The sequence below is a fragment of the Mesoplodon mirus genome (genome assembly GCF_964341445.2).
Source record: "Mesoplodon mirus genome assembly, chromosome: 3".
Lineage (NCBI taxonomy): Eukaryota > Metazoa > Chordata > Mammalia > Artiodactyla > Ziphiidae > Mesoplodon > Mesoplodon mirus.
Window position 1 is genome coordinate 57,047,286 of NC_138978.1, and position 27,732 is coordinate 57,075,017.

A 27,732-nucleotide genomic window follows, 5' to 3' on the forward strand; every position below is an offset into this window, starting at 1 on the left:
AGGCTCAATGTAAACAATTTAATAAAGAGAAGTACAAACAAGAAACTAGAAATGACATTGCATAATGTCAGCATAGAGTCTCAACATAAATCATACCTTGTTAAATAAAGCTTCTCCTAATGTTAAAAAAAATGATATTGCATCTCTTAGAGATTTCCACTTTTAACATTATGGGCTTCTTTTTTTTAGAATATTTATTGGAGTATAATTTTTTTATATTGCTGTGTTAATTTCTGCTGTATAACCAAGTGAATCAGCTATACGTATACTTATATCCCCATATACCCTCCCTCTTGTGCCTCCCTCCCAGCCTCCCTATCCCACCCCTCTAGGTGAACACAAAGCACCGAGCTGATCTCCCTGTGCTATGCAGCTGCTTCCCACTAGCTATCTATTTTACATTTGGTAGTGTATATATGTCAGTGCTACTCTCTCACTTTGTCCCAGCTTACCCTTCCCCCTCCCATGTCCTTAAGTCCATTCTCTATGTCTGCGTCTTTATTCCTGTCCTGCCCCTAGGTTCTTCAGAACCATTTTTTTTTTAAGATTCCATATATATGTGTTAGCATACGGTATTTGTTTGTTTCTTTCTGACTTACTTCACTCTGTATGACAGACTTTAGGTCCATCCACCTCACTACAAATAACTCAATTTCGTTTCCTTTTATGGCTGAGTAATATTCCATTGTATATATGTGCCACATCTTCTTTATCCATTCATCTGTTAATGGACACTTAGGTTGCTTCCATGTCCTGGTTATTGTAAATAGTACTGCAGTGAACATTGTGGTACATGACCCTTTTTGAGTTATGGTTTTCTCAGGGTATATGCCCAGTAGTGGGATTGCTGGGTTATGTGATAGTTCTATTTTTAGTTTTTTAGGGAACCTCCATACTGTTCTCCATGGTGGCTGTATCAATTTACATTCCCACCAACAGTGCAAGAGGGTTCCCTTTTCTCCACACCTCTCCAGCATTTATTGTTTGTAGATTTTTTTATGATGGCCATTCTGACTGGTGTGAGGTGATACCTCATTGTGGTTTTGATTTGCATTTCTCTAATGATTAGTGATGTTGAGCATCCTTTCATGTGTTTGTTGGCAATCTGTATATCTTCTTTGGAGAAATGTCTATTTAGGTCTTCTGCCCATTTTTGGATTGGGTTGTTTGTTTTTTTGATATTGAGCTGCATGAGCTGCTTGTATATTTTGGATATTAGTCCTTTGTCCATTGCTTCGTTTGCAAATATTTTCTCCCATTCTGAGGGTTGTCTTTTTGTCTTGTTTATGGTGTCCTTTGCTGTGCAAAAGCTTCTAAGTTTCATTAGGTCCCATTTGTTTATTTTTGTTTTTATTGTCCTATAGATTTTGGATTGTCGTGTTTTTGTTTCCATTTGTCTCCAGGTATTTTTTGATTTTTTCAGTGACCTCAAAGTCATGCTAGTAAACATTGGTTGTTTACTAGCATATTGCTTAGCTTCCATGTGTTTGTGCTTTTTTGCAGTATTTTTCTTGTAGTTGATTTCTAGTCTCATAGCATTCTGGTCAGAAAGGATTCATGATATAATTTGGATTTTATTAAATTTACTGAGACTTGTTTTGTGGCCTAGCGTTTGATCTATCCTGGAGAAAGTTCCATGTGCTTTTGTAAAGAATGTGTATTTGGCTGTTTTTGAATGGTATGTTCTCTATGTATCTCTGAAATGCATTTGATCTAATGTGTCATTTAAACCCCTTTTTCCAAATTGATTTTCTGTCTGGATGATTTTCAGTTCATGTAAGTAGGGTGTTAAAGTTCCCTACTATTGATGTTATTGTGTTACTTTCAGTTTCTTCATGTCTGTTAATATTTGCTTTATGTATTTAGGTGCTCATATGTTGTGTGCTTATATATTTACAACAGTTATATCTACTTCTTGGACTGATTCCTTGATCATTATGCAAGCTCCTTCTTTGTCTCTTGTAGTCTTTGTTAAAGTCTATTTTGTTTGATATAAGTGTTGCTATCCTGGCTTCCATGTCCATTTGCATAGAATACCTTTTTCCATCCCCTCATTTTCAGTCTGTGTCTTTAGATCTGAAGTGAGTTTCATGTAGGCTGCGTATGTATGGGTCTTGTTTTTGTATCCATTCAGCCACTCTCTGCCCTTGTTTGGAGTATTTAGTCCATTTACATTTAAAGTAATTATTGATAGCTATGTAATTTTTGCCATTGTGTTAACTGTTTTGGGTTGTTTGTGTAGTTCTTTTTGTTCCTTTCTTCTTCTTTTGCTCTTTTCCCTTGTAATTTGATGACTAGCTTTAGTGTTGTATTTGGATATATTTTTTTCTGTGTATCTATTGTAGTTTTTTGCTTGGTTATTACCATGAGGTTTATATATAGCAATCTCTATATATTTATATGATTGTTTTAAGTTGCTGATTTCTTAAGTTCAAACACATTTTAACAACCCTGAATTTTTTCTCCCCCCACCACATTTACTGTTTTTGACATCATATTTTACATCTTTTTGTTTTGTATATCCCTAACTAGTTATTGTGGATGTAGGTGGTTTTACTACTTTTGTCTTTTAACCTTCCTACTAACTTTGTACTTGGTTGGTTTACTACCTTTATTGTATATTTGGCTTTACCAATGAGACTTTCCTTTTGTAATTTTTATGTTTCTAGTTGTGGCCTTTCTTTTTCATTTAGAGAAGTCCCTTTAACAATTCCTGTAAAGCTGGTTTGGTTGAGCTGAGCTCTTTTGGCTTTTGCTTGTCTGTGAATCTTGATCTCTCCATCAAATCTGAGTGAAAGCCTTGCTGGGTAGAGTCTTCTTGGTTGTGGGTTTTTCCCTTTCATTACTTTAAATGTATTATGCTACTCCCTTTTGGCCTGCTGAGTTTCTGCTGAGAAGTCAGCTGATAGCCTAATGGGAGTTCCTTTGTAGCTTGTTGCTTCTTCCTTGGCTGTTTTTAATGTTCTCTTTATCTTTAATTTTTGCCAATTTAGTTACTATGTGTCTTGTTGTAGTCTTTTTTGGGTTGGTCTCATTTGGGACTCTCTCTGCTTCCTGGACCTGGACGTCTGTGTCTGTTTCATTTCCCAGTTTAGGCAAGTTTTCAACTGTTATGCCTTTCATACATTCTCTGCTTTTTATCTCTCTCTTCTTCTTCTGGGACTCCTGTAATGTGAATGTGAGTCATTGTGCAGAGGTCTCTTAAACTGTCCTTGTTTCTTTTTCCATTCAGGTTTAGTGATTTTCACTACTTTGTCTTCCAGTTCACTGATCCATTGCTTATATCATGCAGTCTTCTGTTGATTTCTTCTGTTGTATTTTTTATTTCAGTTACTGTATTTACCTCTGTTCGTTCTTCTTTGTATTTTCTTTTTTTTATTTGCATTATTTTTTTATTTATTTTTTTTTTACATCTTTATTGGAGTATAATTGCTTTACAATGGTGTGTTAGTTTCTGCTTTATAACAAAGTGAATCAGTTATACATATACATATGTTCCCATATCTCTTCCTTCTTGCGTCTCCCTCCCTCCCACCCTCACTATCCCACCCCTCTAGGTGGTCACAAAGCACCGAGCTGATCTCCCTGTGCTGTGCGGCTGCTTCCCACTAGCTATCTATTTTACATTTGGTAGTGTATATATGTCCATTTCTTTGTATTTTCTAACTCTTTGTTACAAACTTCTAACTTCTCTCTCTGTTCATCCAATCTTCTTCTGAGTTCTTTGAATATCTTTATGATCATTACCTTGACCACTTTATTGGTTAGATTGCTTATCTCTGCTTCCTTTAGTTCTTCTAAATTTTATCTTGTTACTTTATTTGCAAAATATTTCTCTGTTTTCTCATTTTGCCTAATTTGCTATTTTTATTTTTATGTATTTGGTAGGTTGGTTATGTTTCCAGCCTTGGAGAAGTGGCCTTGTGTAGGAGACATCCTATGCGTCCCAGCAGTGCACTCCCCTGTAGTTACTGGAGCTATATGGTCTAAGGGTGCCCCCTTTGTGGGCTGCATGGGTCCTTCTGTTGCAGTGAGCTGGCTACTGTGGTTGGTCTGGTAGGCATGACTGGTCCCCAATCTGTTTCTTTGTCAGGCCCTGTCTTGTGCAGAGGCTGTTGGCTCCTGGTTGGTGGGGCTGGGTCATGAGGCACCTGACTGCAGAGCCCCAGTGGGTCCTGGGGCTAGTGCTGTCCCACTGATGGGTGGGAACTGGGTTCTGCTGTGGGGCTGGGGGGTCCTGGATCTATTGTCAGCCTGCTGGTGGTCAGGTCCATTTTCTGGCATGGCTGGCTGCAGGGTCTGGGGTGTCCCAAAGCTGATTTTTTACCCACTTGTGTGTTGGGCCAGATCCTGGGGAGGCTGGCTCAGGGGCCCAGAGTATCCTAGAGCTGGTGTTGGCTTGCTGGTTGGCAGGGCCAGGACCCAGTGTGTCCTGTGGGTGGTGCTTTTCTGCTGGTTGGTGGGCTGTGTCCTGACATGACAGGCTGTGGGGCTGTGGTGGTCCTGGGTCTGGTATCTGCCCTCTGATGGGTGGGTCCATAGCCCATGGGATTCTGGTGCTGGTGCCCACCCACTAGTGTCTGAGGTCCTGGGGCTAGTGCCAGCCCACTGGTTGGTAGAGCTGAATCCTGGAATCTCTGGCTGTAGAGCCTGGGGATTACAGAGCTGGTAGCAGCCTGTTGGTGTGGGGGGTGGGGCGAGGCCCAGGTGGTCCTGGGGCTAGTGCCTGCTCATTGGTGGGTGAAGCTGGGTCTCAGGGTCTTTGGTTGTAGGGCCCTGGAGGTCCTGGAGTTGAGGTGTTGGCACACTCGTGGGTAAGGCCTGGGCCCAGGGAGTTCTGGGGCTGGTGACTGCCCACTAGTGGGTGGGGCCAGGCCCTGGGTTCTCTGGCTGCAAGGCCTGGTGGTTCCGAGGCTAGTGCCAGTGCACTGGTATGTGGGGCCAGGTCCTGGGCCCTCTTCTGTACAGCACGGGTCCTGTGGCAGCTGTGGGCTCGGGGGAGGGGGGTCTTAAGGTAGCTGGCCTGCTGGTGTGTGAGGCTGTGTCTCTGCCTGGCTAGTTGCATGGCCTTAGGAATCCCATTACAGGTGGTGACATGCTGGTGGGAGGGGCTTGGTTCCAGAGATAATAAGCGAGAGGGAGGAGTCCAAAATGGTACTTGACAGCACTGGGGTCCTCGCGGTAGAACAAGCTCCCCAAAATGGCTGCTGCCAGTGTGTATGTCCCCAGGGTGAGCTCCAGTTGCCTCCTGCCTCTGTGCCAAGATCAGCAGGTAGGTCTGACACAGACTCCTTTCAAATTACTGCTTTTGTTCTGGATCCCAGAGAGTGTGAGGTTTTGAGTGCGTCCTTTAAGAGTGGAGTCTCTATTTTGCACAGTCCTCTTTCTCTCCCGAAAGTAAGCCCTACTGGCTTCCCAAGCCAAATCTTTTTGGGGGCTTGTTTTCCTGGTGCAGGACCCCTGGGCTGGGGACCGCAGTGTGGGGCTTGGACCCCCTTGCTCCTTGGGGAGAAACCTCTACAACTGTAATTATCATTTTGTTCGTGGGTCACCCACCTTGGGGAATGGGTCTTTAGTGTACTAAGTCTCTGCCCCTCCTATCCATCTTGTATGTTTACTTCTTTATACCTTTAGTTGTAGAAGATCTTTTCTGTTGGTCTTCTGGTCTATAATCAATAGTTGCTCTGTAAATATTTGTAATTTTGGTATGCCTGTGGGAGGAGGTGAGCTCGGGGGTCTTCCTACTCCACTAAAGAGGCCGCCCAGATGCATCTCCTATGCATTGCTGAATTTGACTTACTAATATTTAGTTGAGGATTTTGCAGCTATGTTCATGAGAAATACTGGTCAGTAGTTTTCTTTTCTTGTAATGTCTTTGGTTTTGGTTTTAGGGTAATGCTGACTTCATAGAATGAGTTTGGAAGTATTCCCTTTGCTTCTATGTTCTGGAAGAAATTGTAGAGAATGGACATAACTTCTTTCTTAAATGTATGGTAGAACTCAGTGATGCCATCTGGGCTTGATGCTTTGTGTTTTAAAGGTTATGAATTATTGATTCACTTTAAAAAATAGATATAGCTGTATTCAGATTGTCTGTGTCTTCTTGTGTGACTTTTGGCAGACTGTCTTTCAAGGATTTGGTCCATTTCATCTGGGTTATCAAATTTGTGAGCATAGAGTTGTTGATAATATTTCTTATTGTTATTTTAATTTCTGTGGGAGCTGTGCTGATGCCTTCTCTCAGTTCTGGTATTAGTAATTTGTGTCTTCTCTCTTTTTTCTTAGCCTGGCTAGAGGCTTATAGGTTTTATTGATCTTTTCAAAGAAGCAGCTTTTGGTTTCATTGACTGGTTTCATTCAATCTCTATTGATTTTTTTTTCTGCCCTAATTTTTATTATTTCCTTTTTTCTGCTTACTTTAGATTTAATTTGCTCTTATTTTTCTGGTTTTCTAAGGTGGAAGCTTATGTTATTAATTTTATCTTTCTTTTCTAATATATGCATTCAGTGCTATAAATTTCTCTGTAGCCATGCATTTGTTGCATCCCACAAATTTTGATACTACTTTTTCATTTTCATTTAATTTAAAATACTTTTCAATTTCCCTTCTTTGACCCATGAGATTTGAGATTTCTTCTTTGACCCATGAGAGGTATGTTGTTTAAGCTCCAAGTATTTGGGGATTTTTAGGCTATCTTTTCATTTTTGATTTCTAGTTCAACTCCACCATGATAAGAGCAAACATTGTATGATTTTGATCCTTTTAAATTTGTTAAGGGGTGTTTTATGGCCCAGAATGTGGTCTATTTTGGTGAATATTCTATGTGAACCTGAGAAGAATGTGTAATCTGCTGTTGTTAGGTGAAGTAGTCTGTAGCTGTCTAGTCTGTAGCTGTTTTCCACCACCCCCCCCGACAAAGACCCCTTGGAGGGGTAGTCTGTAGCTGTTGATTGATGCTGCTTTTGAGCTCAGTTATGTCTTTACTGATTTTCTGCCTGCTGAATGTGTCCATTTCTGATAGAGAGGTGTTAAAGTCTCCAATTATAACAGTGGATTAATCTATTTCTTCTTACAGTTTGGCCTCACATATTTTGATGCTCTCTGGATATCTTTTTTTTAAAACTTTTTATTGGATATCTCTTTATGGTGATAAATATAGGTCATAATATGTATCATCAACAGATATTTGTGTCTACTAGCACTCCTGTGTGCTAGGTGTGAGGATACAGTAGTGAACAAGACACATTCTCTGCCCTCAAGGAATTTATTATCTGAGAAATAATTTTGTAAAATGCTTGTTACCTCAGGCTTTCCAATATCTCTTGTGAATATGAAAAAAATATTAAATTCCTTTAATGTGCATTACTTTGATCTAGTAAGGTTGAAAATATTTTCATATGTTTATTGGTCCTTTTCTTTCAGAATGCTTGTCTTTTTTTTCCATTTAGTTTTTTTTTTCTGATTGATTTTTAAGAGCTCTTTGTATATTATGGACATTAACGTTTTGTCTATACAATATGAATTGGATTTTTTTCTTAATTTATGAATTGCAAGTCAACCTTGTTAATGCTTTCTTTTTCTTCTTCCTGTACAGAAGTTTTCTTTTTTATGTGATTACATTTTCCTTTCTGATTTCTAGTATTGCATACCATGCTTAGAAAGGTCTTTTCTACAAGACTGTTAAAAACATTTAAATCAATACTTCCCTGTAGTATGTGCAAACATGCCATGTGTTTGCATTTGCATTTACTTCTGTGATTGGTCTAGAATTCATAATGTGTGAGGTAGCTTTATTTTAAAACTGGCTAGCTTATTATTCCAGTACTATTTACTAAATCAGCTATCTTTTCTCACTGATGTGAAATATCTCTTGTATCAGTGAATAAATTCTCAAATATATTTGGATTTATTTCTGTACTCCCTGTTATGTTTTACTCAGTGTCATCCTTTGCTAATAAGATCAATAAATTTAAGTATTACTAAACTTAATTACTGTAGTTTATAATGTGTTTTAATATGCAGTAAGGAAAATCCTTTCCTCATTAGGAATTTTTGGTTCCTTTTTAAAGTGTTTTAATTTATAGTACTTTCTAATATGGTTCGAGGGATCACCTTTCAAAATCATCTCTGCTCTAAAAAGTTAGGATTTTTAGAAACAGCCATTTAAATTTTCGATATGGAAATAAAGTGGGTTTCTATCTTTATAGAAGATTGGAATTCAATTTTAGTTATATGGAAAGTAACTATACTGAATTGTTAAACTAATAACAGCTGAGTTAATTTGACCTTATGATAATTTTATTCTTTTCGTGTACTCTATATAACAATGGCAATAAATGCATTCTTATAAAATAGTTGAGATGTTCCAAAAACATTTCAAATGTTTCAAGTTTGGGGTAAAATTACTCTGAGTAAATAACCTATAAGTAGCAGGAGTTTGAAGTAAAAATAACAGTAAAAGAATAATTTAACAATTTATTCCACTCTCAGTTCCTTGAGGTTAGTATATTTGTCTTATTAATTTCTGTATCTGTCACAGCATCTTACCTTGGTTATTTATTTAATTATTTATTTAGGAGTCTTTATCTAACACACAGACTTTCCCCATAGAAAATGTCTCATTTTGTCTTCATTTTCCCCCAGCACACTTGAAAGGCATGTTGACTTTCACACTGTTGCTAAGGGCTGTCCAGAGTGTTCCTGGTAGCTGGTATTGGGAACTCTTTGAACCAAGGTCCTCCCTGTGGCCTACTTTCTTTCTGACTTAGAAAGAAAATACATGCATGTACATTCTCTTATTTTATTTTTATTTTTTAATTTATTCATTTTTATTGAAGTATAGTTGATTTACAATGTTGTGTTATTTCAAGTTTACAGCAAAGTGATTCAGTTATACATACATACATAGGTCTATTTTTTTCAGATTGTTTTCCCTTATAGGTTATTACAAAATATTGAGTATAGTTCTCTGTGCTATATAGTAGGTCCTTGTTGGTTATCTCTTTTTTATAGACTGGTGTGTATATGTTAATTCCAAACTCCTACTTTATCCCTCCCCTGCCCCTTTCCTCTTTGGTAACCATAAGTTTGTTTTCTTTGTCTGTGGGTCTGTTTCTGTTCTTTATGTAAGTTCATTTGTATCATTTTTGTTTACATTGCACATATAAACAATATCATATGATGTTTGTTGGCTTGCTTCACTTCATATGATAATCTCTAGGTCCATCTATGTTGCTGCAAATGGCATTATTTCATTCTTTTTTATGGCTGAGTAATATTCCATTGTATATATGTATCACATCTTCTTTATCCATTTATCTGTCGATGGACATTTAGGTTGCTTCCATGTCTTGGCTATTGTAAATAGTGCTGCAGTAAACATTAGGGTGAATGTATCTTTCGAATTATTTTTGTCCCTATATATGCCCAAGAGTGATATTGCAGAATCATATGGTAGTTCTATTTTTGGTTTTAAAGAACCTCCAATCTCTTCAGTAAGTGGTGCTGGGAAAACTGGACAGCTACATGTAAAAGAATGAAATTAGAACACTCTCTAGCACCACACACAAAAGTAAACTCAAAATGGATTAAAGACCTAAATGTAGGACCGGATGCTATAAAACTCCTAGAGAAAAACATAGGCAGAGGGACTTCTCTGGTGGCGCAGCGGTTAAGAATCTGCCTGCCAATGCAGGGGACACAGGTTTGATCTTTCCAGGTCTGGGAAGATCCCACGTGCTGTGGAGCAACTAAACCCGTGTGCCACAACTACTGAGCCTGTGCTCTAGAGCCCGTAAGGCACAACTACTGAGCCCGCCTGCCACAACTACTGAAGTCTGCACGCTCTAGGGCCTGCGTGCTGCAACTACTGAAACCCATGTGCCTAGAGCCCGTGTTCTGCAACACGAGAAGCCACTACAATGAGAAGTCCGCGCACCACAAGGAAGAGTAGCCCCCACTTGCCAGAACTAGAGAAAGCCCATGTGCAGCAACAAAGACCCAATGCAGCCAAAAAATAAAGCAAAACAAAACAAAACAAACCCCCCCCCAAAAACATAGGCAGAACACTTTTTGACATAAATCGCAGCAATATCTTTTTGGATTTGTCTCCTAGAGTAATGGAGATAAAAACAAAAAGAAACAAATGGGATCTAATTAAATCAAAGTATTTGCATGCAAAGGAAACCATAAACAAAATGAAAAAACAACCTACAGATTGGGAGAAAATATTTGCAAATGATGTGACCGACAAGGGATTAATCTCTAAAATATACAAATAGCTCAATATAAAAAAAACAAATAACCCAATCAAAAAATGGGCAGAAAACCTAAATAGATATTTCTGTAAAGAAGACATACACATAGCCAAAAGGCACATGAAAAGATGTTTGACATTGCTAATTATTAGAGAAATGCAAATCAAAACTACAAATGAGGTATCACCTCACACTGGTCGGAATGGCCATCGTCCAAAAGTCTACAAACAATAAACACTGGAGAGGGTGTGGAGAAGAATGGACCCTCCTACACTGTTGGTGGGAATGTAAATTGGTGCAGCCACAATGGAGAACAGTATGGAAGTTCCTTACATTCTCTTATTTTAAACATTTTATATTTAGAAGATTCATGGTTGTTGGCTTTTTAAAAATAAAATTTATATATATATTTTTAATATCCATTTGGCTGTGCCGCATCTTAGTTGTGGCACACGGGATCTTCGTTGCGGCATTCGGGATCTTTTTAGTTGTGGCATGTGGGATCTTTAGTTGCATCATGTGGGCTCTTAGTTGTGGCATGCAGGATCTAGTTCCCTGACCAAGGATAGAACCAGGTCCCCCTGCATTGGGAGCTCGGAGTCTTAACCACTGGACCACCAGGGAAGTCCCTAAAAATAAACTTTTTAAATTCTAAAAATTATGTGTGTGCTTTGTATAAGATTTGGAAAAGGTGAGCGATAGTGATAAAAAAAATAGCCATATGCAATTTGTCAGGGAAACTACTGTGAGCAATTTGGTATACTTTTTTTTTACCCCTTCACCTCCCCCTCAGCCTCCAGATAGTATTGTGTGATACATAAAGTTTTAGATTTTGCATAGTTTCCCCATTTTCACAGACTTTTTGTAAGCATTTTTAATGGATATATAACCCATCATGTGGATGCACTATATATAATCACACATTTTATAAACTTTTCTCCTTTTTGCTTTTCCAAATTTTGTTAAATAATGCACTTTTGGGAGGAAATTTTTTTCTTTATTCTAGTTGTCAGGTAAAGAATTCTAATTACAGCAGGTAAGACTACTGCTTATGTTTCATAATTTATCAGTTCACTGATTCATTTAATAAACATTTTGAGAAACAGTTGTGTGCCAGGCAGAATTTAAGGACAATTGAAAAGTTTACTGTCTGGTGTAAGAGGCAGGTAAGAAGCAAGTTATTACAATACAGTGTGATGAGTGCTGTGATAGAGGAAGACATAGGCTCCTAAGGAGCTAAGAAGAGGGGCTTCTGTCTTAGTTTGAGGTTGGGAGGAGGGTAAAAATTTTACTAATCTTACCAGAGGAGGAGAAACTTAAGCTGGGTCTTAGGGACTCATGATAATAAGACAGTCAAAAAGTGAGGGTGAGCAGGAAGGCATTGTAGGTGGAGGGAAGAGCACATGCAAGGCATGGAGGTACTAGCATGTCAAGTTTAGGAAGCTTTAATATTAATATTAAAAATGGCTTTAGTATATAGTGCATGTGAGGGAGTGGCAAGAGAGAAAGCTGAGTAAGTGGGCAGATGTAATTTCATGAAGGGCTTTGAATATCATCCTCAAGGCTGGGGTGCCATCATGGTCGAGGCACAATCCTTGAGAAACATGTTTATAGTTCTAACTCTTCATTTGTACATCAGCCATTCTCCAATTAATAGCTCTCACCCAAACCTCACCTTTGAGCTCCAGAGCTATATATCCAACTGCCTTGTTGGCCTCTCTAGTATGTTTAGAATGTAAGTATCATGAAAGCAAGTATTTTACTCCCTTTGCCCTAAGCTATATCTGCACTACCTAGAACAGTGCCTGGCAATAATTTATTGAGTGATTAAATAAAAATGAATGATTCCCTACTATATCTCAGAGCCATCTCAAACTCCACATAAATCCAATTCATGATCTTCTCCCTCTAACCTGCCCTTCTCCTAATGTTCCCTATTTTTAAAAATAATTTTAAAAACATTTTATTTAGTTTTGGCTGTGTTGGGTCTTCTTTGCTGCACGCGGGCTTTCTCTAGTTGTGGTTGTGGGGCTACTGTTCGTTGCAGTGTGCAGGCTTCTCATTGCCATGGCTTCTCTTGTTGTGGAGCACAGGCTCTAGGTGCGTGGGCTTCAGTAGTTGTAGCACATGGGCTCAGTAGTTGTGGCTTGTGGGCTCTAGAGCGCAGGCTCAGTAGTTGTGGCATGTGAGCTTAGTTGCTCCGCAGCATGTGGGATCTTCCTGGACCAGGGATCGAACTGTATCCCCTGCTTTGGCAGGCGGATTCTTAACCACTGAGCCACCAGGGAAGTCCCCCTAATTTAATGCTCCCTATTTAAGTGATTGGCACCAACTATTTAATTTCACAAGCCAGAAACCTGGGTGTATCTTTGACATATTCCTCTTTCTCACCTTTCACATCCATTTTCTCACTGAGACCTAATGAATTCTTGACGTTTCTTCATATGTCCATTTCTCTCCATCTCCACTGCTCTAGTCCAAGCTACCATCTCTCTCCTCATCCTATACAATAGTAGTAAACTCTCACCCTTTACTCTTGTCCCTTTTCAATCTGTTCTCTGTGTTGGAGTCAAAAAAACCAAACCCACAGAATCTGATTCTGATATTCCTGTTTGGAACCAGTTGCTCTTTGGATAAAGAACAAAACCTTTAACCTGATCTACAAGGCCCTGTGTGCTCTGGCCACTGTCTAACCCAATAGCCACATCTCATGCCACTTTTTTGGATTCTGTTCTTAGTTACATTGGCTTTTTAAATTCTTCCAGTGGACCATGCTTTCTTCTGTCACAGTTATAATGTATAATTAGTAGCTTCTAATACATATTATAAAACGGAATGCCTATTGTCAGAGAAACAAATGTATCAATACCTTTGAGTTGATATTTATAACCCTGAAAGGATAATGTTCTGTGTGGCACTCTTTTCTTGAAAAAAAAACTGTCTGTGAATTATTTCAAATAAGCTCAAACATTTTCAGTTATAATTTGTTCCTCTTTCAGATTACAAATCACGTATCTCAGTTTTCCCTCAAGTAAGTTAAATACTTATAAACTACATTTATTCTTATTTTAAAGTAAGAAAACATTGTTTGGAAATTTAAGCCATTTGATTTTTTTAAAAAATGCTGCAGTAGGAAGCAAGGATGTATTGGAAATATAGGAAATGGCTTAATTAAAAAAAACAACTAGGCTTTATATGAAAGTAGTGACTTAATCAGTATAAGTGGAAGCCTCCATTCTGAAGATAGTTGCCATTTCTTATACGATTTCAAATCGCCTTCTCTGATTACAAATGAAATAAGTCTTGAATAGTCTCACCAAAACTGACTTGTGTTACTAAGTTATTGTTCTTAATTGTGAGTGTCTGGGGGAGTTTATTGTTTGGTTTTGTGTGATAATTTTTATTGTTGTATATAAAATATACAACAATAAAATACATTTTGTAATTAAAATATTTATAGAGTATATTGTATTCTATTCTGTAAAATGAAAAATTGATTTGCTCATTTCCAGTTCAAGTTGTATTTAATCACTTAAGTAACTTTAGCAGATAGTGCACCATATAATATGTACTCATTACTTATTTTTCTTTATCTTCTTTTCTTTATGTCAGAACAAAAGTCTAAACTTACAGAAGAATGCAATCAAGTGATGGCTTTTTCTTTAGAATCTGAATATGGAGGCCACAGGAACAGATGAAGTTGACAAGCTGAAAACTAAATTTATATCTGCTTGGAACAACATGAAATATAGTAAGTATCAAGATTTGAAAACTGTATAAATCCAAAGAAATATTTGAAGACATGTATTATCTCCCTTATTAAGTCACTGGCAATTGTTGAGATTCTCTTTGAATGAAATATTTCTGTAAGGAATGTAGATAAGAATACTACCTGAAGAAAGAGCCAAATACCATCATAAACATTACTTAGAAACACAGGCATATCATGTGGTCCTTTAAAAAAGAAAATTCCAAAGAAGATAGCATTTATTCAGGTGATAATAATACCTCAGGTTTTCAGACCCAGCATCAGGCAACCTCATGTGTGAACCAGGAAGCAAGCAAAATAGACCTCTGAACACACAAAGCAGACCATTTAAAGTTCACATGCTGATACGTATGACTTTCTTCTAGGAACACACTCAGATCCTTATTTTTAACTTAGTTACTCTTGGTTTGCATACAAATCCAATAAGGATCATATGGTGGTTTTGAAGCCCATTTAAGACTAGAAACAAATTGGAGATGAAAAATCCTTCAAAGATGGAGAAATACTCAGCAGAACCAGTTTCAACCAGAAGAAGTTCATATCCATAAGATAGGAATGATAAAATTTAGTAAAACCCCTTGACAGTGCAAATTTAAGTAAAACACAATTGGCTGTTGGCTCCTGGTTCACTGGAAGTCATGGCCAGCTAGCTATTTAGACAGTTAAAACTTGATAATAACTTGACATTGTATTTTGAAGATTATAGACATTAATTTTTTGAAAAATTGAGATTTAAATCATATACTACTAAAATTCACCTTTTTAAAGTGTATGATTCAGTGGTTTTTAGTACACTCACAGGAATGTACAACCATCATCACTATCTAATTCCAGAACATTTTCATCACCCCCAAAGGCTACCTTGTACCCATTAGCAACTACTCCCTATTCCTCCCCACCTCTCTCCAATCCCTGGCATCCACCAGTCTACTTTTTGCCTCTCTAGATTTGCCTATTCTGGACATTTCATATAAATGGTATCATATAACTTGTGGCCTTTTGTTTTTGACTCCTTTCACTTGACATAACGTTTTGAAAGTTAATTCATGTTGTAGCATGTATATATCAGTACTTCATTCTCTTATACGGCTAAATAATATTTCATTGTATGGATATATCACATTTTCTTTACCCACTCGTTAGTTGATAGATGTTAGGGTTGTTTCCACTTTTTGGCTATATGAATAATGCTGCTGTGAATATTGTATACAAGTTTTTGTGTAAACATATGTTTTCAGTTCTCTTCGGTATATACCTAGGAGTAGAATTGCTGGATCATACGTTTACCCTAAGTTTAACTTTTTAAGGAACTAGCAAACTGTTTTCCAAACTGTTTGCACCATTATACATTCCTACCAGAAATGTTTGAGGGTTTTGAATTTCTCCACATCGTCAGCAATACTTGTTAATGTCTATCTTTTTAATTAGACCCATTCTAGTGAGTGTGAAGTATCTCACTGTGAGTTTGATTTGCATTTCCTTGATGAACATATGAAGATAATCTTCTTTTTATGTATTTATTGGCAATTTGTATATATTCTTTCAAGAAACGTCCATTCAAATCTTTTGCATGTTTTAAAATTGGGTAGTCTTTTTATTATTGAGTTGTAAGAGTTCTTTGTATATTCTAGATAAAAATCCCTCAACAGATATATGATTTGCAAATATTTTCTCCCATTCTTGGATTGTCTTTTCACTTTCTTCATAGTGTCCATTGAAGCATAAAACTTACTTTTTGATGAGGTCCAGTTTACCTATTTTTTTTCCCTTTGTTGCTTGTACTTTTGATGTTGTATTTAAGAAACTGTTGCTTAAATCAAGGTCATGAAGATTTGCACCTATTCTTTAAAGAGTTTTTATCTTTTTAGCTCTGATATTTAGGTCTTTGATCCATTTCAAGTTAATTTTTGCATATGATGTTAGGTAGAGGTTCCATGTTATTCTTTGTATGTGGGTATCAGGTCTCAGCACCATTTGTTTAAAAGAATATTCTTTCTCCATTGACTGGTCTTGCCACACTTATCTAAAATCAGTTGACCATAGATGTAAGGGTTGATTTCTGGACTCTCAATTCTATTCCATTAATCTGTATGTTTGTTCTATGCCAGTAGAACATTCTCTTGATTACTTTAGCTTTTTGTAAAATTTGAAATTGGAAAGTATGATTCCTCCAACTTTGTTCTTCTTTTCCAAGATTGTTTTGACTGTTCTGGATTCCATGCATTTTCCATATGAATTTTTGATCCTCTTATCAATTTCTGCAAGAAATCCAGCTGGGATTTTTATATAGATTTTAGTGAAATCTGTAGATCAATTTTCAGAGTATTGACATATTAACAGAGTATTGCCATATTAAGTCTTCCAATCCATGGACATGGGATGTCTTTCCATTTATTTAGGTCTTTAATTTCTTTCAATGATGTTTTGTAGTTTTCTGTGTGTAAGTCTTGGCACTTCTTTTGTTAAAGTTATTCCTGAGTATTTTATTCTTTTCAATGCTATTTTAAAATGAATTTTCTTCATTTCATTTAGACTCTTCATTGCTAGTATATAGAAATACAATTGATTTGTGTGATTTGATCTTGTATCTTGTAAACTTGATAACCTCTTTTATTCTAATAATTTTTTGTGGATTCTTTAGGATTTTCTGTGTGTAAATCATGTCATCTGCAAACAGAGGCTTATGTTCTTTTTCAACCATTTAATTAGATGGATAGGTTATGTGATGAAGATTTCATTTATAAGGTCTGAACATTGTCATACAGGTACTCAACACATTTCAGCAGTAACCTAGGAATTGTTATTTAACCTGTTATTTACATATGTGTAGCTTTCCCTATCTAGATATTTAAGTGGGCATCATAACATTATGGTAATCCCTCTCTCTGAAGAACAGATTGTTCAGGGTAACTACATGTTCTAGATAGTTTTAAGTTATAGAGTAGTATTTTAGTTTTATTTTTATTGGTGAAAATTATTCTAAAATTTTGAATGTATTTTCATTGTTTAGAGTTTGTGTAGTATGGATGGTTTAAAAAGGATTAAAATCGATTGAGCACCCACTAGTATGTTGTACTTTATGTACCTTCTCATTTAAATTTCATCTTTCTGAGTTAGATATCTTTCTGAGATTTAAATCTAATATGTTTCTAAGGTATTCTTTTTTTGCAAATTAGAAAACTGAGATTAGGTGACATATTCAAGGTCATGTATCTAGGTAAGTCTTGAAACTTGTATTCAAACCCAGCCTCCCTTGCTCCCTATTCTTGCTGTTCTCTGAATGCACTGAACATAATTTAGGATTATTATTTTTTTTTTCTTTTTGTTTTTTTTTCTTTTTGAGGATTATTTTTTATCAATGTCAATATTATTATATAAAGATGGAACTAGAAATGGCATAGCACTTAAAATTTAAAATAACTGGACCTTACTTTCTTGAAAAAGTGTTTCATTTTTGCTCCCCCCCCCATATTTACATGACTTTATGAAGTATGTAAACTTGATTTCCTTTTTAAAATATTAAGAAGTAAATCATCCTTCTGGGTGTTTCTGTTCCTCCAGAAAATCATTATTATCTACTATTTCTATGCTCTTTGGTTTGTTTGCATCTTTTAAAGCCTGACTTGTGATTTTCAAATTGCTAACTTAATGGACTGTTGGTTTTTTGGTAACATTTTGTTTATGGTAGCTAGTCTCCAAAGACAGTCCTCAGTGAATCACATTTTGTATTGTCTCTTTTCTCATATGAATCTGGGCTGGCTTGTGTCTCATATCAACCAATAGAATGAGTTAGAAATGAAGCTATGTCAATTCCAGGCCTAGCCATTAAGAGACAACTTCTGCCTGCTGTGTGCACTATAACTCATTGCTCGTGTAAAATGTAGATCATTATAGAGGCTCAGGCTCTGACTTATCAGATTCACCTTTCTTTTCTTTCGGAAGGACTGGTGACTGGTAAGAGGGTATACAGGTAGAGGGTAAACCATAGGGAGAAAGGGAGAAGTTCTTCCTTAAAGGTTTTTTGTTTGTTAGTTTTTGAGGTTGTTTTTATGAAGTTCTTAGGATTTGCTTTGGAAACACTGCCTTTTGGGGAGAGGGGATTGTTATCGTTTTGGGGATTAGAATCATTCTAGTATGGTACTAATAATACTCCTATGAAACAATGTCTATAAAGCACCTGGCTTAGTTCCTAGTATAAAATAGATGGTCAGTAAATACTATTTTCCCATTGGTGTTCAGAGAAGAGAATGAGAGATAGGTGGGAAAAGGAAAAGATGTCTTAGAAGTGCGTGTTTGAGTCAGAAGAAGAAGATTTAAATGGATTTAAATGGGCTGATATTGGGGAGGATATTTTTGTTATGGAATAGTATGAACCAAATAGTAAAGTCCACTTTGAGTATAGATGAGAAGTAGTGGAAAAGATGACTGTAAAGGTAATTTGTATCATATTGTGGAAAGTCTTTAGTATCACAGAGAAGTTCATTATAAATCTGTTAGGTAATGAATCATTGAGGATGGTTTTTGAGCAGACAAGTTACCTAATCAAAGCTGAGCCACAGAGAGATTAATTTGGCAGGGATACGTGGCATATGCTAGAGTGGGGGAAAACTGATTACAGATAAGCCATTTTGGGGGAGTGTTGCAGTAATCCAAAGCCTGATTACTGTATTTGACTTTCCATTCTTTCTTTCTTTTTTTTTTTGGCTGCGTTGGGTCTTCGTTGCGGTGCTTGGGCTTCTCACTTGCAGTGGCTTCTCTTGGTGCAGAGCACGGGCTGTAGGCTTCAGTAGTTGCAGCATGCAGGCTCAGTAGTTGTGGCACACGAGCCCTAGAGCATGTGGGCTTCAGTAATTGTGGCACGTGGGCTCAGTAGTTGTGGTGCGCAGGCTCTAGGGTGCGTGGGCTTCAGTAGTTGTGGCACGCGGGCTCAGTGTTGTGGCTCACAGGCTCTGGAGCACAGGCTCAGTAGTTTTGGTGCACATGCTTAGTTGCTCTACAGCATGTGGGATCTTCCTGGGCCAGGGATCAAACTCGTGTCCCCTGCATTGGCAGGCAGATTCTTAACCACTGCAGTACTGGGGAAGTCCCTCCATTCTTTCTTTTTCACTACCAAACTCAGATACTTGCATGATTTTTATTATAAATACATATTTTAATTTACTTGTTCTTTATGCTTATTTGTATTATAGTACTTAAGGAAGCACTTTCATAAAAATCACTCATTTAAAATTTGGTAACAACTCTGTTAAATATAAATGTTGGTCTGCTTAAGTCTAGACCTAAGTCTCTTAACTCCCAATTTCAGATTCTTTTTATTTATATGTTCTTGCATTTTAGGAACTGCTTTTAAGTCTGCCATTAGCACTAAGGAATTTCATACACTTAGGAATATTCAGGAATGTAATGGGCAAGTGCTTTTCTCAGGAAATTGAGAACTATTAATGACATCATAAAAAACCAAAAGGATAGTTCCTTTTAGATATAGACAGTTTAGTAGGAAGAAAATTGGAAGAATTAGAGTTTGCAACTAAGAGTTGAAGATTGGGGATGGGAGATGGAAAATTGAGATGAAAATGTCTGAAAGCTTTATACATCACTTTCAGAAATCCTCATTTGGCTGAAATGATGGGGTAAAAACAAATTTCCCTAGGAAACTAAAGAGATCCACTTTTATCATAAGCATTAGTGTACTGTGTGATCTTTTTCCTAAATTACTTCACTGAAATATTCAAATACTTTAAACTTTTAAAATATCTAAAATGGAAGAAGATATAAGAAATTGGTAACATTTGTTGCCTTTGGGAAAAGAGGTTGGTGTCAGGGAAACTGGAGTAGAATTTGTACCTTTTAATTTTTATACCATAAGAACGTTGTGATCTGTTTGAAAATAAATTAAAACTAAAATTTTTTATCTGCCATGTTCTTTAAGTGGGCAGAATGTGGTTAAAATACTTGGCTTTATTTGAAAGTAGCATAAGTGGCCTGTATTTTCAGTTCATTGTCAAAATACTTTTGCTACACTTGTAAAATATGCACATCCATAATTGGGAATTGGTGATTTGAAATTAAATAAAAGAAAATGCTGCTGAACTTTTAGTCTGAAATCCTTTAATTGCAAAACTGTTTTTCTCTTTTTCTCATTTAGGTTGGGTGTTGAAAACAAAGACATATTTTAGTAGAAATTCCCCTGTATTATTGCTTGGAAAGTGTTACCATTTTAAATATGAAGGTAAGTGCTAAATTTGTAATCCATTTAAAAATCTTTGTAGAAATTCATTGTGTAATTGTTTTCATTATTTTATTTCCAGATTAACCTACTTTTGACATATTTCTTTTTGTTTTTTACTTCCAGTTATTTTTTTTGTGGTAAAATACACATATCGAAATTTACCATCTCAGTCATTTTTAAGTGTACGGTTCAGTGGTATTAAATACATTCATAATGTTGTGCTACCATCATCACCATTCATCTGTAGAACTCTTCATCTTGTAACACTGAAATTCTGTACCCATTAAACAATAACTCCTCATTCCTCCCTTCCCTTCAGCCCCTGGCAACCGCTGTTCTACTTTTTATGCCTATGTTTTGGCATATATCTTTTAAAAACCTGTATTTTATGTAACACATAAAATACTGCCATATGGTTTGGGTTTCTTGTGAATTCCTTGAAAATAAAGTTCATACCGTCATACACCATTTGTTATATCCCTCATAATTTTGGACTTACCGTATGAGTGCTAAGTAAATATTATTTGAATCAATATCTTAATATTCTTTATCAAGTTCTCTGATGATAATTTTAAAGTATATGATAATTTAAAGTATCACGTTAGTTAATGTAAAAAAATGGTAAGTTTTCCAATTCTTAAGGATGCTCCAATTTCTGAAATTATTTACTGTATTTGATGTTTCTGAATTTTCATATATGCTCATCATCCTTTCTGTAATTATCATATATTTTCTTTTAATAATGTATGTCCCCTATTGAGTGCCTACTATGTGTCAAGCATCATGCTAAACTCTTTGGGAAATGTATTTAATTCTCACAACAAGCCTACAAGGTAGATTTAAGTGTCCCTGTCCTATGTGCTTGAAAGCCAGAGTTTAGAGAAGTTAAATAATTTGTCCAAAATCACACAGGTATTAGATGACAGAGCTGAATTTAAACCAAGACTATGTTTCATTTTAATACTGGCATTCTTTGTACTATATGTCTTTGCTTGGTATTTTGTATGTATGAGTGTGTGTGTTTTGTGTGTGTTTGTGTGTGTGAGAGAGAGAGAGAGAGGAGAGGGGAAGAATGTATGTGACAGTATGTGATTATCAAGGCTTGTATTCATTTTTTGGTTGATCCTTTTTGGTCACATCAGCAATTGTCTAAAGCCTAAATGGTTTGTAATAGTAACAGCTGACATTTATTGAGTATTTATAATATGCCAGACAGGATTTTTAAGTAATTTACGTGTATTAACTCATTGAGTCCTCACAGTATTCTTGAAAGATGAGTAGGAAGTTGATGGATAAAGAAGGCATGCATTTTAGGTAAATAGAATGGCATGATGAAAGCAATAGCACTGAGATGTTAGACAGTATATTTAGGAAACATAAGTGTCCAGTGTAACTATGGTGGGAGAGAATTATGAAAAGGATCAAATTATGGAGGAGCATCTTGAATGCCGTGCTAAAGAGTTAGGTCATTTGTTTACAGGCAGAGGAGAGTATGGGCTTTGGGGTGAGACATATGTGGGTTTGAATTTTGGCTCCTTTGGCTGATTAGTTGTTATTTTTGGCAAGTTATGTAATTTCCCTAAGTATTAATGATACCTGTTTCATAGGCATTTAGTGATATGCCTCGTACATATAAGCATTCTAAATGATATTATTATTCATGATAAAAGGAATGTGAGAAAAAGTTATTAGAATTATTTTTAAGGATAGCATTATATATTTTTTGGAAGAAATACTTTGAGCAGTAAATGGATTCTTGGGGGTCCTCAACTCAAGAGATGAAAAGTAAATGATATAGGGGATACAAATGAGACAAATAGAAGACTGTTTTGTTTTGGACTAGGAGTAGGGATACAGGGAAAGACAAAGGTATGGGGCTCGGGAGGGAGAAAGGAGAGCGAGCCAGAAAGGTGGTTGGATTCTGCATGTCCACTGAGAAGTTTCCTTGTTGACGTGCTCTGGTCTTCAGTAAAGTCAGGTAAGTTTATGAAATGCTTGGTGTAGGAAAAGTTCTTTTGGAAAGGGGATGGATTTGGCATCTGGAATGAAAAAGGCATCTCATATCATTGTAGGAGTTAGAAGCGGGAGGGGAGGAAACGAGAGTTTAAGCTGTGTAGAATTAACAGAAATCTGGGGGGCTAGCTTTGAACTTCTACATGTCACAGAATTTTTGGTTCAAGCAAGTTTTCTAAGTTATCAGAGAGATAGGGGGTGGTGTACCCAGCTTCTTAACTACAATAGTTATTATTTTCCTAGGTTTTTGAACAACAAAATACCAGATTTCATTTAATTATTTTCAGTGATCATGTATTGAGAACATGCTAGCTAGGACATTGATCTTGCCCAGAAGGAGCAATGATAATCATAACTAAATACATGCTTTAGAAAAATAACTGATAGCAACGTAGAAGAACCATTGGAAGTCAGTTATCAGGCAAGATACGATGACTCTGATATAAGGCAGTGAAATGGAGAGGATTGACTTGAGTTTTTTTTTTTTTTTTTTTTTTTTGTGGTACGTGGGCCTCTCACTGTTGTGGCCTCTCCCATTGCGGAGCACAGGCTCCGGACGCACAGGCTCAGCAGCCATGGCTCACGGGCCCAGCTGCTCCATGGCACGTGGGATCCTCCCGGACTGGGGCACGAACCCGTGTCCCTGCACTGGCAGGCGGACTCTCAACCACTGCGCCACCAGGGAAGCCCCAGACTTGAGATATTTTAAGGTAGACTCGATAGCATCTGACAAATGATTGGATTTGAGGTCATGAGAGAGAGAAGATAAAGAATACTTAAAGACTACTATCTTGGATTATAGGTAGTGTTAGTAACCAAATGTGATATACTAGAGGAAGCGTGGATTTTGTGGGGACATGTAGTATTTGAAGTAGGCCATTCAGAAGTAAGCAGTCTGAATGAAGTAGGTGGTTTAGAATTGATTGGTTAGTTATTTTTATTTTCAAAGAGGTAGCATTTAAGGCTAATGAATAAGGTCACATTGATGGAAAGTATAGGTGGAGAAAATTCATCTTTAAGGATCTACTGATGAAGAAGAATCAGTGAATGAAATTGAGAAGGAGTAGGCAATATATAGGACAAAACCCATGATAGTATTTTATCATAGAGACTGAAGGAAAGAGATTTTCAGGAGAAAAGTTGGGACAAAGTGCCCAATGCTCAAAAGAGGTTAAGCAGGAAAAAACCTGATTAGAGGCTATAGGATTTGTCAATGAGAAATTGCTGATGACTTTTGAAAGATCAGTTTCACTGGAGTGGTAAGGATAGAAAAGTAAAAGCAGTAAAATTAACAGCAGCTCACCTGCATTTACTGAGTGTTGCTCTTTGTTATGCATTTATTTATTTATTTGGCTGCATTGGGTCTTCATTGCTATGCGTGGGGTTTCTCAAGTTGTGGCGAGCAGGGACTACTCTTTGTTGCAGTGTGCGGGCTTCTCATTGTGGTGGCTTCTCTTGTTGTGGAGCACGGGCTGTAGGCGCACGGGCTTCAGTAGTTGCGGTATGCAGACCCCATCGCACACGGGCTTCAGTAGTTGCAGTGCATGGGTTCAGTAGTTATGGCGCATGAGCTCTAGGGCACGCGGGTTTCTGTAGTTGTGGCATGACATTGTGGCTCGCGGGCTCTAGAGCACAGGCTCAGTAGTTGTGGCACATGGGCTTAGTTGCTCCACGGCATGTGGGAACTTCCCAGACCAGGTATTGAACCTGTGTCCCCTACATTAGCAGATGGATTCTTAACCACTGTGCCACCAGGGAATTCCCCAAAGCATATTCTTTTAAAGATTTATTGGTTATGATATCGGGGTAGAGAAGAACTGCTTTTATAACACATAAAAACACAGCCTGTATAGGAAAATATTGATGTATTTGACCAAATAAAAATTTAAAAATCTGCATCACGAAAGACACCATAAACAAAGTTTAGAAGCAAGTCAGAGAGAGAAGATATTTGTATACGCTCTCTCATTCTCTTTTTCTCTCTCTCTGTATTGGTATATGTATGTGTGTTTGTGTGTGTGTGTGTGTGTGTGTGTGTACATTGAAGATCTGTCTGTCCATCTCTTATCTCTTCATCTATATCTTAGACAAAGGATTAGTCTCCAAAATAATACGAAGCTACAAAATAATATGAAAAACATGGACAATTCAAAAAAAATGAGCCAAGGAAATGAACAGGTGCTTTTAAAGTAGAAACTTGAGTGGCCAAACATAAGAAAATATTCACCACAGTAATAAAGGGAGTGCAAATTAAAATGAGATACTGTTTCTTAGTTATCAAATTTGCAAAAATTTAAAAACTTGATGATATCAAATTTTAGCAAGGTTGTGAAGAAACAGGAACTCAAACACTGCTGATGGGAGGCAACTTGGTACAACCTCTTCATGAATTTGAAGGTACTTAGAAAAATTGGTAATACATAAACTTAGGATCTAGCAATTCTACCTTTTAAGTATTTACCCCAGAGAAGTTCTCTGTATATGTGTAGAACACTTGTACAAGGATGTTTATTGTAGCTTTGTTGAAATAACAAAAAATATTGGAAACAAGTGTGTGCTACTAGTGGATTAGATGAATAAGGTTATTCATTCATTCCAAAAGTATTTATTAAGAGCCTGTTATGTGCCAGGCACTGGGGTTACTGCTGAAAGTATTGCAGGCACAGTACTTACACTCAAGGAGCTTACAGTCCAGTAGATGAGAGACATTAAACAAATAATTACAAAATTATTAATTTCATTATGATATTCATGATAAAACAGAAGTATAGGTTCTTATAAACAGAGACCAAATTAGAAAGGATGTGATTGGATCAAATAAGCAGAAAGTCCATTTCAAAATAGCTTAAAAGCAGTAAGGGTATTTATTATCATTCACAAGTGGAAGTCCTGACATAGGGATGGCTCTAGGTTGGTTAATCAGTGCCTCTGTGACATCATCAAGGACCCATGTTCTGTCCATCTTCCTACTCTGCTAATCTCAGCATATTGGTCTTACCTTCATCTACCTCTCCTATAGTAACAAGTGCCTATCTTAGTACCATGATAAGACATATGGCAGATATGGCAGAATCCAGTGGAAGAAGGACTTTTTCTTCTTTGTTTTCTTTATTATAAATATGAATTTTTATTATTTTAATAATTTTATATTATTTAAAATCTTTACATTTTTAAAATTATGAATTACTCATATTACAGAGAAGACAAAAGCCTTGTGTATACACTTTCAAGAATAGTAATGAAATTTTATTAGACAAGAGAAGTACAACATTATGAATAAGTTTTAATCTACTTGTGCTTCTACCCAACTGTAGTCCTTCCCATGCCAAAAAACTCTACTATCCTAAAGTGGTGGAATTTAGTGTTTCCTGTTTTTGACCTTTTTGAAAATGAAATTGAACTATGTTTTTGCTTCTGTGACTTGCTTATGGCTTTTAAGGTTGTATTTTTTTTTATTTTTATTTTTTTGCTGTACGTGGGCCTCTCACTGTTGTGGCCTCTCCCGTTGCGGAGCACAGGCTCCGGACATGCAGGCTCAGCGGCCATGGCTCATGGGCGCAGCCGCTCCGCGGCATGTGGGATCTTCCTGGACTGGGGCACGAACCCGTGTCCCCTGCATCGGCAGGTGGACTCTCAACCACTGCGCCACCAGGGAAGCCCTTAAGGTTGTATTTTTAAGACTTGTCCATGTTCAGGAATAAAGACACAGACCTACTAGAGAATGGACTTGAGGATATGGAGAGGGGGAAGGGTAAGCTGTGACAAAGTGAGAGAGTGGCATGGACATATATACACTACCAAACGTAAAATAGGTAGCTAGTGGGAAGCAGCTGAAAGCACAGGGAGATCAGCTCGGTGCTTTGTGACCACCTAGAGGGGTGGGATAGGGAGGGAGGGAGGGAGGGAGACGCAAGAGGGAAGAGATACGGGAACATATGTATATGTATAACTGATTCACTTTGTTATAAAGCAGAAACACACCATTGTAAAGCAATTATACTCCAATAAAGATGTAAAAAAATAGTTGTCCGTGTTATGTGTAGGTTCTAGTTTATTTTTACTGCTGTATAATATTCTGTTGTATGAATTACCACAAATTTTTCATTCTACTATTGTTAGACATTTAGTTTGCTTTGGCTTTGCCTTTTTAAATAGTGTATAATAGTACATTCTTGTATTTTTGTAGAAATAAGACTGTATTCTCAGAAGTTTTTGAAATACGACATTTGCTGATTTAAAATATCTACATGCAGAATGAAGGGAATGAATCATTAGCCAGAAGAATATCATATTTCTGTTCTTATAATCCACTTTATAGATTCTCTTTTCTAATGAGTTAACCCCAAGCCACCTTCTTACACCTTTCTAGGAATTTTTTGGTATCCTCAGAGAGGGGGAGGCCTTTGTACTTAAAAGCATACAAATCTTAGTGAGTCAAGTATAATTCTGAAAACAGGAGGAATAACACTGAATAAGATCAAATATACATTTGAAAAGAGATTTAAATATACATTTTGAAAATAATAGGAGTCATAATAAGATAAGATAAAAGGGAATTAGAATATTTGTTCAGAAAAACAAAGGGATATGGCATGGTGGAGGTAACGTATTAAGGATTTTTTTTTGTTGTTAATGAAGTTTTAAAACTTTTGAAATATATGACATAAAGGTCTGTTGATTATGGGGGGCTAATTTTCTTTATTATTTCTCCTATTGTGGGTATACAAACCCATATTATGTAAAGGTTTATTAATCCTATAATTATGGTATGACTTTGGTGAATTTCTATTTCATAACACTTGTCCTAAGGTTATTGCCCTGTTTTGTCATGACTTTTTTATAGCTTCAGCAGAAATATAATATTCTGTTTATCGCATTTGAAATATTTTTTTTTTTTTTTCTTTTTGCTGTATGCGGGCCTCTCACTGTTGTGGCCTCTCCCGTTGCGGAGCACAGGCTCCGGATGCGCAGGCCCAGCGGCCATGGCTCACGGGCCCAGCCGCTCCGCGGCATATGGGATCCTCCCAGACCGGGGCACGAACCCGTATCCCCTGCATCGGCAGGCGGACTCTCAACCACTGCGCCACCAGGGAGGCCCTGAAATATTTTAATGGTAACCTTTTCTCTCTGTGTGTCATTATGTACTCACAGCTTTTTAGATTTACTGTGCATTGGTCAATCTCCACCAGATTTTCTCTTAGATGGTTCAGGACATGATGGGCCCAGAGACCGTTAAGGAAAAACTGTATCTGTGGTTATCTCTAGTATACCAGTTCTATCTTAGGGACCCAAATGATTTAACATGAATAACAGAGATAAGACTCTCTCCTTCTTAATTTTGGGGCTGAGGAGCATCTACAGACAATGATTCTAACCTATGGACAAAGAAACCCCAAAATAGTGCGTGGAAAAAAGGGAAAAAAAAAGCTTTTTAAGAAGTAGAGAGGGTAGCACAGAGGCTAGA

The 27,732-nt window shown here is 36.9% G+C and overlaps 1 protein-coding gene across 1 annotated transcript in view; it reads left to right on the forward strand.

Moving 5' to 3' along the window:
• Positions 1 to 27,732, forward strand: part of ATG4C (autophagy related 4C cysteine peptidase) — an 87,349-nt gene that overhangs the window by 12,565 nt on the left and 47,052 nt on the right. The window contains exons 2-3 of the mRNA XM_082613087.1: positions 13,870 to 14,008; positions 20,172 to 20,255. Of these exons, the coding sequence (XP_082469213.1) occupies positions 13,933 to 14,008; positions 20,172 to 20,255 (160 nt within the window). The 5' untranslated portion in view covers positions 13,870 to 13,932. The remainder of the gene's footprint in view (positions 1 to 13,869; positions 14,009 to 20,171; positions 20,256 to 27,732) is intronic.